This window comes from Dysidea avara, chromosome 5 (assembly GCF_963678975.1).
Source record: "Dysidea avara chromosome 5, odDysAvar1.4, whole genome shotgun sequence".
Taxonomy (NCBI): Eukaryota; Metazoa; Porifera; class Demospongiae; order Dictyoceratida; family Dysideidae; genus Dysidea; species Dysidea avara.
This window is the reverse complement of record NC_089276.1, coordinates 7,007,104-7,022,644: the sequence shown is the minus strand read 5'-3', so window position 1 is coordinate 7,022,644 and position 15,541 is coordinate 7,007,104. Positions and strand designations below refer to the sequence as shown.

Below are 15,541 nucleotides of genomic sequence, written 5' to 3'. Positions count from 1 at the left end.
GCAGCCAAGAAATGGCTGTGATGGTAGGTTAATGGCAAAATTTTTAATTACGACAATTCAAGTGAATTTGGTGCCGAATCCTAGTGGAGGAGGCAATGCAAATTCACTTGAATTGTTGTAATTAAAATTTTTGCCATTAACCTACCAATACTACCATCACAGCCATTTCTTGGCCGCCACCTTGGATTTCACATCTTTTTCACCTTGGCCTTTTTGGGGGCCGAACTCTTTTTTTACAGCTTGGCTGTTTTTTTTAGATAGGTATTACTTAATGTAAATAGTGTTGCACAACAGATCTACACATTTTTTTTTTTAAACGTCATAATAATTGACAATTACATGAACAAATAATTACAAGGGGTCAGGAGTCCAGTCTCAGGGTTACCAAGTTATTACTAAAAAGTATGGAGCCCTGGCAACACCAAAAAAAAAAAAAACTACATACTAAACTAAACAATTATACATGGCTTCTCAACAGGTAAACAGATCAACTACATCCCAAGTAGTGGAAGCACGGGAATTAAAGCCGGATCCTATATGAACAGGAGATTGCAACACGAGCTGCTTGCTGAAGAATACAACGAATAGTATTCTTCGGTAGATGGTATACATCGCTTAGTTTAGAGACAGTCTGTGGCATGAAATGGCCCAAACAGTCAACCTCAATTGTCACAAGATTAACTGAAAATCCAGCCTGTTGAAGGTCAGTCAGTAATGAACCATAGCGATCTTCTTTACGGTTCCTTGCAGCTAAAAGGTGATGTTCAGTATTAGTAACTACAGAGAGTTCTAATAGTGTGATGGGATCTGTGGAAACTACCACAAGATCAGGTCTGCTTAAGGTAGATGTAATATGAGGTGGAATGGTACTTGGGGGACTAACACTTGCCTGGTGGCCAGGAAGATCTGCATAAATCTTATAACATGGTGGTAAATCTTTCTTAAAGTTGTGAACAAGAACCTGCAGAACAGAGTCATGACGCCAAGTGTATCTGCCTTGCTCTTGTTTAGCGGCGCCCGCATTTACTATCAATTTCCGTTTTGGGAAAGGGCGGGCGCTACTCAGTAGAATCAGTGCCGGCCTACTCGGTTATTAAATGCACGTAAACTGAGGTTCTTCCCCTAGGATTACTCGGACAATATAGCATCTGGTCAGATCGTGCCCCTCCATTAACTGTCACGGTGTGATGGCTAGCCGTCAGCAACAAAGCCAAGCTAATCTTAAATGCTGCCACGATGAAGAACCATGGAAACTAAAGGATAAAGTCAAAATTTTAAGGATATATTGCAGCGATGTGGACGAAAAAACCCAAATGCGAGGAACAAGACCAACCCAGAAAGTCAAACAAGGACCAAAGGTATCATTATAGCTATAGCTACAGTGTTGTAAACAAATTAAATGGCACTCGGTACCTCTGATTTTTAATATTATTATTAAACAAACTCCGAAATTGTCATTGTTTGAACCAAAATAATACAGTCGTTTGTAGAATTCTTGAAAAAAAGTATGCTGTACCGTGAGTGTTTCCGTAAGGCTCCATGTTATTGGCAATAGTTTGATGAAGATGTTATTTGAATCCCTGGTATTGCCTCATTTGTCTTACTGTGTAACAGTTTGGGGACCATCACTGGGTAGCACTCTACTGCAAAGACTTCAGAGGGTGCAGAACCGTGTAGTAAGGTTGTGTTATGACCTAAGGAAATATGATCATGTGTCTGAATTTTATCATAGATTGCAATGGTTGCCACTGCCTTATTTTATTCAGTTTAAATCACTGTGTTTAATGTACCACCAGTACCACCAAGTTAAAATGTATCCCACTTGAACCACCAATTGTTTTCAGTGGAACTACTTCTTATGGTACAAGGACACCAGTATATTTTGCGAACATACCTATGTTCCGCTTATGCTTTACTCAACGTTTTTTTTTTGTTATAAAACCATTCAATGGTGGAATGCATTACCATCATCTGTAACTAACTGTATTAATTCTCCATTTTATGAGTATGTGGATGTCCTTAAGCGGCACTGTGACTCACTCCTTTGATAACATTAATATGATTGTAACTATATGCATGTTTTTGTGTGTGTGTTTGTGTGTGTGTGTGTGTGTGTGTGTGTGTGTGTGTGTGTGTGTGTGTGTGTGTGTGTGTGTGTGTGTGTGTGTGTGTGTGTGTGTGTGTGTGTTGTAAGTTGTTCACCTTGGTTATCTTTGTATCGGTCATACCTTGTTTTGTTTAGTTTAGTGTGTATCATCTATGTATTGTAATGTGTCTCTCCGAGCAAGGAAGAACGGCTGTAGCCGATTGCTTGGAGGTTAAATATATAAATCAAATCAAATGAGTGTTTCCGTAAGGCTTCTTGTGAGTAAATTTTATTGTCCTTGCCACAGATTCAACAGCAATTGAACCACTCTAATCTTTTCTCCCAATCCGGCTGATCCGGCGTCACTACAAATAGTTTTCCAGCTCACAAAATGTTTACGGCATAGGAAGAGAAATTTCAACAATTTTGCAATCGACTGTATATTTTCTGTTTCCCGTCCTCCGGTAGCTACAGTCGAGGCTAAAGTACATTCATGCAGGCGGGCAGTCCATTTTGCATTATTCCATTACAAGAAGATTGGCAGCTTATTTAGCCACATTCATAGTAAACTGCATAAAAGTCATAGCTACCTTAATTCATCTCTTAAGTTGCTGCAGGGATAGTTGAATGTGAATTTGATATCACACTGACATGCACATGACCTCACACTCTTGCAAGACATGATCTGGCTAAGCCTGTACTATACAAGGAAAGCCAGAGATATGGATTTATTATTTTAGAAGTGACAGTAAATAGATGCAGCAGCCATGATCAGCTCTTCTTGGAGAATATTTGTGACTGCATGGGTCTGGGAAAACTGGTCCATTGCAGTACACTTCACTAGAAATTACACATTTTTCCAACCCATGAAGGAGTTCTGGCTAACCTCAGCTGAGGATGGCTGTGTACAGTGTGTGTTGAGCTTGTGAGGTTTGAGGTTGAGCTTGTGAGGTTTGAGGTTGAGCTTGTGAGGTTTGAGGTTGAGCTTGTACAACTTGAGGTAAGCCAACTAACTATTGGACATGTTACCACAATGTCTTCCTTCCCAAGAACTTGTAAATAGAGGCTAGTTGGCAAGACTATAGACAAGTCCTTGGCATGAGACTAGTTTGGTATCTACAGTACTTGTTGTAGGAATGTCGGCTCATGGACACCCTTATAGGTTGTTAGAATAGTGTCTCATAGCAACCATAGTTTTCAAGTCAAAAACCATTTCTTACAGCTGAACAGAATCAAATTAGATCATGAAAACCATGATCTGGCTTCTTTGAGTTTACCACAAATGTATTCACAGCACCACTGGTCAAACCAGATGTCCAATAGCAATATACAGGATATACTGTCATAACTGTAAACCATAGTCTGTTGGTCTGATATGATTAGATTCACAATCACTGTATCCTGCTACACTTCATGACCTCACTTATGAATATGATTAAAATCTGTTACCAAGAAGAGTGTACTACTGGTGTTATGAGGGGAAGTATGACTGTAGTTAGCTATAGTTATTGTAAACGGGACATTGGAAACAGTGGAAATTGAAAACTGAAACTGAAAACTGAAACTGAAAAACTGAAACGGAAAAACTGAAACTGAAAAACTAAAATTGGTCAAAACTTCATATTAACAGGTACCTCTTAACAAAGACCACCTCTACAACAAGACCGCCTCTAAAATAAAACCACCTCATGTCAAGTAGGTCCAAAAATATAGCTAAGGTGTACTCATAATGTAATAAAGTATCAATCAATCAGACAGTACTTAAAAGTTGAAATGACAGCTGCAGGGTTGTACAAAAGGATATACTATCTTATCATGCCAAGACCTAAAGTCCATGGTCATGTCACAAATGAAAATGGAGCTATTGCATGCATAATTGAATTTGATAATGGATTTCTCATGAATATTATTGTGCATGATTTAGGAGTTGCATAGTTACAAAATCAACATTAATGATTCTTGACTTTATGTCTTAATAATTGTTAGGCACACGTAATAAGCATCCTCGAAGATTTAATAACCTGAGGTGACATCAGTAATTACCGAGGCGCAGGTAATTGTAAACACAGCATTGCTGACAATGTGCAAACTACAAAAATAGATGCGGTACCAATCAGATTGCAAAATTGATAAAGGTCCATATTGACTGTGGCTTCTTACCATTCAAGTGCTATATAATATTTATACAGACAATACCCACAGCCAGACTAATACCATAGGTTCCATCCTTGATCCTTCTGATAGGTATATGTCTTACCAAACTACATTATTTTAGCAGCAGACGAGGTTGGTCATGCCATAGACATACTAACCCGCCATAGATATACTAACCCCAGAAGATTAGTATATCTATGGTCATGCATCATAGCCCTACACTGTTAAGACTAATGTAGCACCTAAAGTGTTAATTAAATTTCAGTCAAAAATAGCACCTCTAAGTGGTAACCACCATATATAGCACTACAAGTTCATAAGTAATCATAAGGCTTGGAATTCATATTCTCTTTGCATATTGTCAATGCATGCAATGTACTTGGAATCTCACTGGCACTGGAAAAAGTAGCAGGCCCACCCACCAGACCACTTTAGGATGGATAACCTTGGTTACATTCAGGATGGAGGCTCATCTCCCTACCAATAAAATTGGCTAGGATGCAACAGGCTGTGGTTCAATGGTTGGGTAGAATGGACACCACTAAGAGAAAACCTGGAGACTATGCATTGCCTATACTGTGATAGTGAGAAAGGATTGCTATTTCCATATTATTTCATATTTTTTAATAATGTTCATTTAAGGTTATGATGGCTTTCATGGGTAGCTTACTACATATGTTATATGTATATATTGTATAGCTCTGTCTGACTCCAGTACATTTTTTGTTGCAGAAATGGATGAAGAAGGATGCTTACTTATTTCAACATGAAATGCCTACAATCTGCCTGTTTCCCAGAGGAACTGATCTATCTTCTAGCACACGTGAAATGATTCACCTTGACGGTATTATATTTATCAGGAATGTGTCAAGATTTTTCAAGAACAATGTGCTGGCAATTGCGTTTTCATCATGTTACTTGCTTTTATCATTTGAGTCTAAATCTAGAAGAGAATTGTGGTTTTCTGAGATTATGTATTTAACAGGTACTGTTATAGTTTGCACACATCTAGTATTTCATTCATGCATGCATTCATGATGATACATGTATTTCCAAGAGTGGAAAGTTGATTATTGGACAAGTTTCTGTTAAATACCTTTAGTTGTTAGAATTTTGTTTTATTTTCTTCAATGCAGCCTGCTCTAGACTAGCATAGAAGACATTAAGGAAATGCCTCATTGTATAATGGTACATTCCATTATACTAGCTATTTTAAAATTTTAAAAATTTGAAAGGAAATAGAGATCAATATAATACACATGATACAAAAAAGTAAGGAAACAAGCTCAAAACTGTTACAGCTGAAATGAGAAATGATCCACACAACAAAACGTAAGTAAGGAAACAAGATTAGATGGCTACTTGCAAAAATGAGACACATTTTACTTTTGGCTAACATCTTGAAATGAGACTATCAAATTAGCCAAAATTAGGGATTAATATGTGTCTCATTTTAGCAAGGAGCCAACCAATCTTGTCTCCTTACTTTTTGTTGTGTGGTCAGCTGTAACATTTTTGAGCTTGTTTCCTTACTTTTTGTAGCCTACTCTAGACTAGAATAGAAGGCATTAAGGAAATGCCTCATAATATAATGGTACATTCCATTATATGCAACCTTTTGATATCCCTCTCTAATAGCTATATAAGTTAGCAGTACAAACATACGCTGGACAAGTATCCATCTATAGTATCATATAATGACAGACTTGAGTGCATGAGTAGGATGGACTATATGTCAGTAAATACCACACCTGTGGTTGAGATCAAAGCACCACGCTGTGCATGGTATATACCACGCTTTGTGGCTACGCTTACCATAGCTATATGGTGTAACTTTACACATTGCGCGAATTCCTTATCTAAATGGTAAACAAGTTTCTAATAACAAGCGCCTAAGTCAACCAACAATTATTCACCTCAGCTACTGGAATGATTTTCGATAAACTCTTGTCAGGTAGGTAAAAACAGTGGACCCGGGGACCAAGGACCCGGGGACCAGCGGGAATCCAACTCTTCTTGGAATTTTATACACTTCACAGTATTCTATACTTGCAGGGTACCTCTGCAAGTAGTCTTGCATGGCCAATCCACTTTTCCCCCTTGCGGCATCTCGCACGATGTCTACACCAATTAGAAATTATAAGCGCCTCTAAAAAGTGACTGAAGCTGACTGCATTTATAGACCACTGCCTGCTGCACAGTAAGCATACGTACTAATTTATTATGCCGCCTAACTACTAGAGTAGTTTAGGAACATTGTGCAAATGCACCATGACATATGAAGAGCTGCTGGAACTTGCTTAGTTAGGCTTAGCTGGTAATTGTTCACCTGCTGCACAATGGCATGCTAGTCTATTATGTCACCTAGCTACTAAAGTTTAGAAACATTTTGCAAACAAATACGGACAATAGTGAGTTACCTGTAATTAATGCAGTCAGCTTCAGACACTTTTTCAGTAATTTCTAATTGGTATAAACATCGTGCAAGATGCCGCGAGGGGGGGAAAAGTGGATTGGCCATGCAAGACTGCTTGCAGAGGTACCTGGTACAAGTATAGTATGCTGTGAAGTGTAAAAAGTTCTAAGAAGAGTTGGATTTCCGTGGGTCCCCGGGTCCACTGTTTTTACCTACCCACTCTTGTCTCCTTCGTGGATAACTCAATAATCGTGACTAGGTGGGTGTGACACTGCTAAGAATCTAAAACATCTGATCCATCAAGAATTTCTACTGATTCGATCTCCAAGAGGTACTGTTTCACTATAAATTGCTATCTACAATTGTTTCATCTACTGGGGTGTAGATTATACACGATTACTCGGGATATGACTAAATATATGCGCTCTCACTTGATCGCTGCGCACTCTCGTGAGTCGTGCGTATATTTTATAGTCTATCCCTCGTTATCGTGTTATTACTATAAAAAAGCATATAAAAAAATGTGATCATTCCTATGATAATTCTTTAATTCACATGTGATATACGTATAATTATGACTAAAACTAATAATGTTAACAGCATATCAGATGTAGGAAACATCAAATCAGACTTTCTTCTGTACCACATACAGAAAATTAATATGATATGGCTGCTTTAGACTTTACATAGCTAATTTAAGCATTACTCCATTTCAAGTTTTAGAGTTTTGTCATTACAATGTAGTGGAGATATTTCTAGTGACAATACTAATACTAAGTGCTTAGCCGTACCTATATCATTCACTTGCATTTCTTCCATGTAATTATATATTGCACTGTTGGAGTTATTATATAATAGACTTTTGACATGCATTTATATAATTTCAACCTCAGACGTTTTCACTGTATTGCTATACAAGTGTTCCCACCAATCAGTCAAATTGGGCTACTACCAATTACGATTTATGCTTGGAAATCTTGTTGTCTATGATGCTATTACTAAGAAAACAGCATGGAAATGGGACATTTCACACATTCATGGCTACTGCTTTGAAAAAGCATCTGCAATTCGTATTGAAGTTGGAAGGTACATGTGTGTGTGTGTGTGCGTGTGTGTGTGTGTGTGTGTGTGCATACGCGCACGCGCATGCACGTGTGTGTGAAAGCATATCATATAGTGCAATAGTACTGTAGGAATCACAGAGGTTCAGGCATAAAACATCACCCAAAACCAGCCTCAGCAGTATTGGTTAGGTAAAAATAAGTTCAAACAAACCTTCAGATTGACCCAAAATGCTTTCAACAAGTTGCTATGATTTTTAAAAAATGTTAAACAGAATTTTTTAGTGACTGACTGAGTAACTGACTGACTGACTGACCGACCGACTGACTGACTGACCGACTGACTGATGCCTTCAGACAAGTGTAACTCAATAATGGGTAAGGCTACAGGCTTGATTTTTTCACTGTTCGATGTCACTTCAGCTGGACACATGCCTTTTGGCATACCACAGTATGTACAATGCATTCTTCATGGGCTTACCAGTGTCCTCCTTTGTGTTCCATTCATCTTTGCTGACAGCGAAAGGTGTTGATTTTGTGGTAACACGTGGTAGCTTTCCTTCATAATATAAATCATCCGTATTTTTCATAGATTGCAGGGGTGCTTTTTGAACAGTTCCTGATTTGTAATGCTGTGTAACAGGTTGAACATAGCCGACAATAACGCGTAATGGATACTTCACTTTTTGGATGATAATTGATAGCTGGGGTGTGCAGCAATATTTCTTTCTTTTGATGTGGTATGTGTGGGTTCGCCAGTCAATAATTTTATTTTGCAAAAAAGTTAACAAACAAGTACACAAAAATTTTAACTAGTAGGGATCATAGCACATGAATAAAAAGTACCGAGACAAACTGGAGAAGTGCACAATTTAACACGATGGTATATCACAGTAAAACAATAAGAAATGTTATATCCCTACTGTGCTTTTAAATTTTGGTATCTTGAGCACAGTAGGGATATAACACTTCTTATTGTTTTACTGTGATTTAATATCGTGCACTTGTTTTAGTACTTTTATCAATGTGCTATGGTTCCTACTCTAGTTGAAAATTCCAAATTTCTTTGTGTACTTGTCTTATAACATATGCTAACTACAGTTTTACACAATCTTATCTTGGTACAATAATTCGTTATGTAGACATTTATTTTTTATGGTCACATGATGCACTGTTTGTGTATGTATAGTTAACATCCATCCTAAAGTAAGTTAACAAATTGTGGCCTTCATACAGTAGCTACTGTGTAACGACTATGCAGGGTGTGAAGTCAAAGGTGCATTGTGAAATGGCTGCAATGATGGTTATCAGTTAGAGAATTGCTATCATTTTATTTACTACAACATCATTCCAACACGTTTCTTGCCCACAACCTTTGATTTAAAACCTTGAAAGCTGTACTTTTTCACATCTTGATTGTTTTAGCATGGGTATCATTTTGTATTTGCAACATGCATCGTAGCAATTTTTCTGACATTTTTGTGCGTTATATTTTGCTACTCTGTGACTGTTCTATTAGAATATTTTAATCCCCTCCCACAATTGTGACCCAGCCTGGGAAAACCAGGCTTATCGCCTATTTAAAAGTATTGAGAAACTCCAGTTTTAAGTATTTAGTGTGTTGTAGCTCGCCAATGGTTGAAGCTATGTGCATCAAATTTTCACATGTTTTACACCAATTCCTTACCTTCCACAGCATCCACTGTGCAAGCAGCCAACAACTAAGTTTCCCAGATAGTTTTAAAACCAAGGTTGACTGTATCAGGCGAGCTGCAAAATGGGTGGGAGGTGGGGGGCCTGGAAGGCTGGCAAGATAGTGTTAAAAAATTGAAAAGGAAGGCGTAGGGATGAATTAGGCCAAGTTTCGGGCCATTGAGGTCTCAAAATTGGCTAAAACAAAAGGAAATTCACAGCAGAGGTACTTATTCAACACAACAGAGCTGTACAGCCACCACAGCGCAACGAGAGGCATAGACTGATCGGTATAGCAGCGTCTACAGCACGTATATAAACAAAGACTGATTACATACGTGTAGCGTCAACCCAAACGTATAGATCAGTCTGTCCCGAACCTGTACTCTTAACTTAGACGGCACCTCTGTATATGTCACGAGTATAATCGTATTATAGATCCACACAGAGTCACACATACCTCAATACGGCTGCATACTATCCTCTATATGGCTGTATACGCTTCTGCTAGGCCCACGCCTTGCCCTCATACGGCCCATATCCCCTCCGAAATACCCTTTTAATTAATGACGTCGCTTTTGATTTATTGTTGCTATTTCACGTGAGCCAAAACAAAGTACAGTTGTACAATAATGAAACTGAAACAAAAAAAAAGGTAAAACAACCTCATAGTCAATGAGTTTTCAGTTATAACTGTTCTGCCTGATCATCACTGAGCTGTGTAGCAAGGACCCACAACACTACCCAATTCTTGCTTTCTTCATACGGCTGAGAACAATCACATCATTTCTTCATCTGCAAATAGTTAACATTAATGTTCATACTTCGCATGTTGTAAATATACTTACCAATGCCAGTTTCAACGTGAGTAGGTGCACTGAACTTGTGGGACTGCTGTAGTACATGAGATAAAAATTAGCAAAACCATACAGTATAACTCTACTCACATTGGTATCTCTCAAACTAACTGCTCTTGGAGTGCTCTATATAAAAACATACATGTGACCCGCATCTTGCATGCCACGTACCATGCTGTGATATTCAGCACTTGTGCACCTTGAAGATTCAAGATTGCTAGAAACACAGGGTCAATGCAGCACAAATAACTTACTGAATCACCCAAGCAGGTACATCATACAGAGTTTACAAAGGAGTAGACAATATCCACTTTCCTTCAATGCTTTATTCAATGTTCCAGCATTTCAAAAATGTAGGTAGTCCAAAATCTATATTGCATAAGTGCACAGTCACCAATTATTATAGGGTACACATATACACATACTGTCAGATCTCCACAGTGGTTAGTAGGACGTGTAACACCTGATTACTTTCATCGTCCCTCTTCTCTTAGGTCCATGTCCTGCATGTAATTCTTCTATGAAAGGACATATGCAGTCAACATAATACAGCTTGCATATTACAGTATCTGACTATCTGTAGTTTATGTGCACCTCTTTTTTAACTGTTTGTGCGATTCATTCACTCCTTCATGGTTGACACTGTAAACGCTAGTGTCATAGTGTCGATGTGCTGCTCTGTGAACAGAATTAGAGATATAAGACAAAATTACAACTTAAGAAAATAGTCATCAGCTTTCTTTCTCATCTTGAGTAAATTCGTTAGCAAGTAATTGAATATAACAGTCAAAAAAGCTATAATATTTATGAAGTTGTTGTAAATTAAAAAAATTGTGATAATAACACTAATTGGTAATGGCTCACTGCATGGACTTTCCCTTACTGCAATTTCATGTTGGTCATCTGACTTCACAGCTCACCAAAGAATTAAAATTGCCTGTGTCATCATTTGGCATTCTTGAGACCCACACGCAGCTATATAAGTAGAGGATATTGTACACAGGACACATGGTATACACAAGTAAAATTCATACCAATACCTACAGTAAATTATTATTTATTCTTGCCAATACTATTAGCACACAAAGCTAAGGGGTATATATGGCCACATGTTGTCTTGGGCTTGGGCTAGGCCAGTCACATGCATCACACCCAAGAGAGATGAGACAAAGATGCAACAGTTACACTTTTGTCTGTAACCATAGTTATTATATTCATAACTAGCTGGGCACTTTATAATAACATGGTACAGAGATTTAAAATAAAGCACACTACAGGAATATCACAATAATTAATATTTGTATGGGACTCATCTGATACAGATGGGTCTCTTAATACATTGCACCAGCTCCCATAGATGCAAAGCAACCCACAGAATGCCCACGCAAGAGACCAGACGAGTAGAACTGGTAAGTAAAGCGTGTCAACAGTTTTATGAGTACATGTAAAGAATGACCCCTTACAATCCCACACTCAAGCAATCCCGTGCGTACTACTGCATGTGTGCAAGCTTCTGTTGTTCTTTTTGAAGGGGTGAGCATTGCCAGACTGACTCAACAAAATTTAATTCTGCCATGGATTCACCTCATTGACCCACTCGGAGTTTTACACTTCTGTTCCAGGACAACAGAAATCAAGCCAGCCCAGATTCTATGCTGGGACCATTGGATTGACTCTACTAGTCTGTTGTGGCCATGTCACTTTCTCTTCAGACAACAGATGAAGTATGCTGCCATATATGGATTGGCAGTGAACAACTAGTCTACAGCCAGAGCACTGTTTTGTCATTGGGTCAGCAAAAAAACAGATGTTTTACTATGTGAAGCGGTGTTGGGCCACTACTAAATATCTACCATCAAGAATCTGCTAACGTTTGCACCTTGAATCAAATTTACTAATAACATGATGCTGATATTTCGTACATCACAAAGAATCTCTCTGGCTAAAATTTGTAAAGGGTGGCTAGGAATTCATATTGTCTAACCAAATTCATACAAACTGAAAATAACTATAACTAATATATGATCTGTAGCATTTAAGTCTGTTCCATGTCCACCGAGACTGTAGCTACATGACACTGTTTGTGGCAGCATGTTACCCAAAGACTTTCTTTTCTTCCTGAGTGTAGCTAACCGCATGATTTTTCATCCGTTGTTCATTCTCTTTTCCCGACCCATTGACTAAAAGAATAAAAGGGACAAGCGAACAAGGGCGCCTGAGTTACCCAAGAGTGGGCAAAACCCGGCAGTTCTTCCTTCTCGTTGGGCCGCTGGTAGCTTAACAAGGACGGCTGCTAACTGCTGTTATATTGTACATACAAACTAGTACTCACTCGAAACATCAGTCACTTCTACCATCTGTGCTTCGGCTGCACCATACTGCCTCTCGAGTGTCAGTCAATCAGTAGCTGAGGCTGGTTCTTTGTCACAATAGCGATTCGCCCCTGACGACGTTTCACACAATGCAGTCAGTCTTGACCACAATTATGTGAACAGAAGAAGGCGTTCACGTATATGTAACGTCGTTCATTGGCAAGCTATACACCTGTATACGGCCTGCCATCTTGCTCCGTCTCTGTATTTGTCTGTATATTCTCCGTATATGTCTGAAAATGACTGTTTTGTATATATCCGTATATGCTTCCAGTTGTGCTGTGCACATGCCAGGCTGACCAGAGCTCCATTAGGGCCTCACACCGCACGTACGGATCGCCACTGGGCTTGGGAAAAGCAACCAGCAAAACCAGACCACTCAACTCTGGCTGATTTTGATTGTGGAGTTAGATATTTTATTCACGTAGCTTTGTGTCCTGGGTAAAAAATCGAATCTGCTGACATGGGCGATAAGACCAGTTTTCTCACAATTTTACACTATGTTGGTTTTCTCCTTGTAATTCTATAGCTGTGTCTGTAATTTCTTTAAATTTTCAAAGGCCAAGGCAACAGTATAGATTGTTGTGTAGCTAAGAAAGCTGACACACCACACCATGCATATAATTATTATGGTATATACTTTTGTAAATAAATAAACAACTGACCTCTCTACTATGTTTTGAGAATATTTTTAAAATACTGAACCCTAGCATGGTACAAATATTTGTATGTAGTTATTCAGTTTGTCATGAGATTGTACCTATAAACAGGAGTCAAATATATAAGTGAAGGTCTACATAATATGTTATCAAGTATGCATATATATATGTAGGGTGTCAAGCATGGATGGATTCTTTTGTTTTACTGGAAAGAATATCAAGCCATTTTGTAAGAGGCTACAAACAGTTGGACAAAGAATAGCTGATAAAAGAAGCTCTTCTTTACAGAGATATACAGATTTGACAAATGGTTAGTATATCAATGATGATTATTTTCTCTGTTTTTCTAAGTAAACAATTAGTTGTTTCACTCTGTATGTATAGTTACATATAATTATGGCTGTCATAGCAAAACTATATAGTTAATGCACCATTTTTTTGAAATCCACATGTCAGGGAGCCTCAGGACTCCACTTATCCGGATTCTCGGTTAACTGAACTATGGAAATGGTTGCTCCATTAGAGTAGTGACAGTTCTATTAGGGTATTTGAAAAAGTTTATGCTATTTTAAGGTTATTTATACAGTTACAGAGATACAGACTTTTCACACTTCTGAGGTTCCACTGTAACTGGGAGGGACGTTTATTTGTACCATGCCTTTTTTTCTTCCAGGCAATTCTTCCTGTGTATGATATACCAGACGATCGGAAATGGAAAAGGTCAAATCTTAATCTAGAGTAAACTCTTTACTTACTGGCCACCTTTTAAAGACCACCTTACATCCACATTGTAATTATAGGTCCCAAAGATAGCTCATATTAATGACCTCATTAATAAGACCAATTCATTATAATGGCCACCTGTTTTGCAGAGACTACCTCTTTATAAAGACCTTCTTGTGGTGTACTGTAGTTCCGGACATGTAACATTTCTGGTTTCCAATTTCACTGTTTTCAATTGCCCTGATATATTTCTGATTACCATAACTAAGTTATTGTATACATTAATTAGTGAAGAAATGAAAAAAAATAAACAGCAACAACAAGAAGTTGGTTTATACAGTACCGTGCATGGATACGGTACAGCAGCAAGTTGGTTACTAATTTAAGCAAGGCATTTACACTGCCATATACCATTATGGTGATTACACAAGTACAGTTGTATAGCACCACATGAAATGCATGCATGCCATAATTTCTGACAACAGTACTAACATTATGGTTGTGTTATGTACAGTGAAGCTGAATTGTGAACGATACACTACTCATACTTTCCCCAAATCTAATGGTAACTGCAGTTACGATTCACAGTTTAATTGCAATGCTTCAACATCCCCTCTTTGTATCCCACCTGTGATAATGATAAATTCTAGTTCTGGAGCTCTCAGTGATAATCAGTTGGATGTGCAACACAATGATACACCTTCACCTACTAGTTTGCAAAATAAAAAATATTTTCTTTCACTTCAGTGTCTACCTTCTTCTAATGAAATAACACATGACAAAAGAAGCATGAGCAGGGAAAGCTTCAGTCATGCTGTAATCAAAAGATCCTTAAGTATCAGCACTTTGGATGATTATCGTTCAGGCTGTCCTGATGGCTTATGGAAGTCCAGAAAGTCTTCAAGAAGTGGGTTAAAATTGTTAAGACAGTATTGCTCACTTGATTATTTAAATACTACAAGTGATTTGGATGAAGAAGACTACGTGGTACAGTCATTGTACTCAAGCAAATCTATTAGTGACTACCTTGAATTATTACCTGGAACTACATATGAACAAATTCAGGATGATCATGTATATGATGAAATCATTACACACAAAAATTAGTTGTTGTGTTTGTAATCATTTGTATTGCACAAGTACGTATCTGCATAGTATAAAAATGTACCATTATAATCATGTACCATGTGCATGCAATAATATTTCAAATGCATTTATGTATGTATCACATGCTATTACGATTTTATCTATCAGAAGTGTTGTATGTACTGATGGCTTAACTAACTAGTTATATAAAGTATACACAGGTAATTCCGATAATATTATATGCCAGTAAAGCCATATATACTCCAAAAAGTTTACAGGAATTAGACAATAAAAAAAACTATTAAAAGTAAGCAGCGCAAACAGCAGATAGTTGAGCTATGGAACAAATTAAGCACTAAGCGCTGCATTGCGCTTTGCAGCGTTTATGGTGCTCCTGATATAGGAAACCTCAGAATTAACCAGTTATAGTTTGCT

The 15,541-nt window shown here is 37.9% G+C and overlaps 1 protein-coding gene and 1 long non-coding RNA gene across 7 annotated transcripts; one reads left to right on the top strand and one right to left on the bottom strand.

Moving 5' to 3' along the window:
- The first annotated feature begins 1,075 nt into the window (after positions 1-1,075).
- Positions 1,076-15,288, top strand: LOC136255365 (uncharacterized). The gene is made up of 5 exons (XM_066048116.1): positions 1,076-1,358; positions 4,973-5,225; positions 7,550-7,742; positions 13,471-13,607; positions 14,535-15,288. The coding sequence occupies exons 1-5, from the start codon at positions 1,188-1,190 to the stop codon at positions 15,125-15,127; spliced, it is 1,347 nt and encodes a 448-aa protein (XP_065904188.1). The 5' UTR covers positions 1,076-1,187; the 3' UTR covers positions 15,128-15,288.
- Positions 9,983-12,897, bottom strand: LOC136255395 (uncharacterized). 6 transcript variants are annotated; one of them, XR_010700873.1, is made up of 6 exons: positions 10,861-12,897; positions 10,692-10,784; positions 10,438-10,635; positions 10,357-10,392; positions 10,258-10,300; positions 9,983-10,204 (listed from the first exon to the last, which is right to left on the bottom strand). It is a non-coding gene; the product is annotated as an uncharacterized lncRNA (long non-coding RNA). The 6 variants fall into 6 exon arrangements; XR_010700871.1 differs by having other exon boundaries at positions 10,258-10,303; positions 10,357-10,465; positions 10,521-10,635; positions 10,861-12,571; XR_010700872.1 differs by having other exon boundaries at positions 10,357-10,465; positions 10,521-10,635; positions 10,861-12,571.
- Positions 15,289-15,541: the final 253 nt, after the last annotated feature.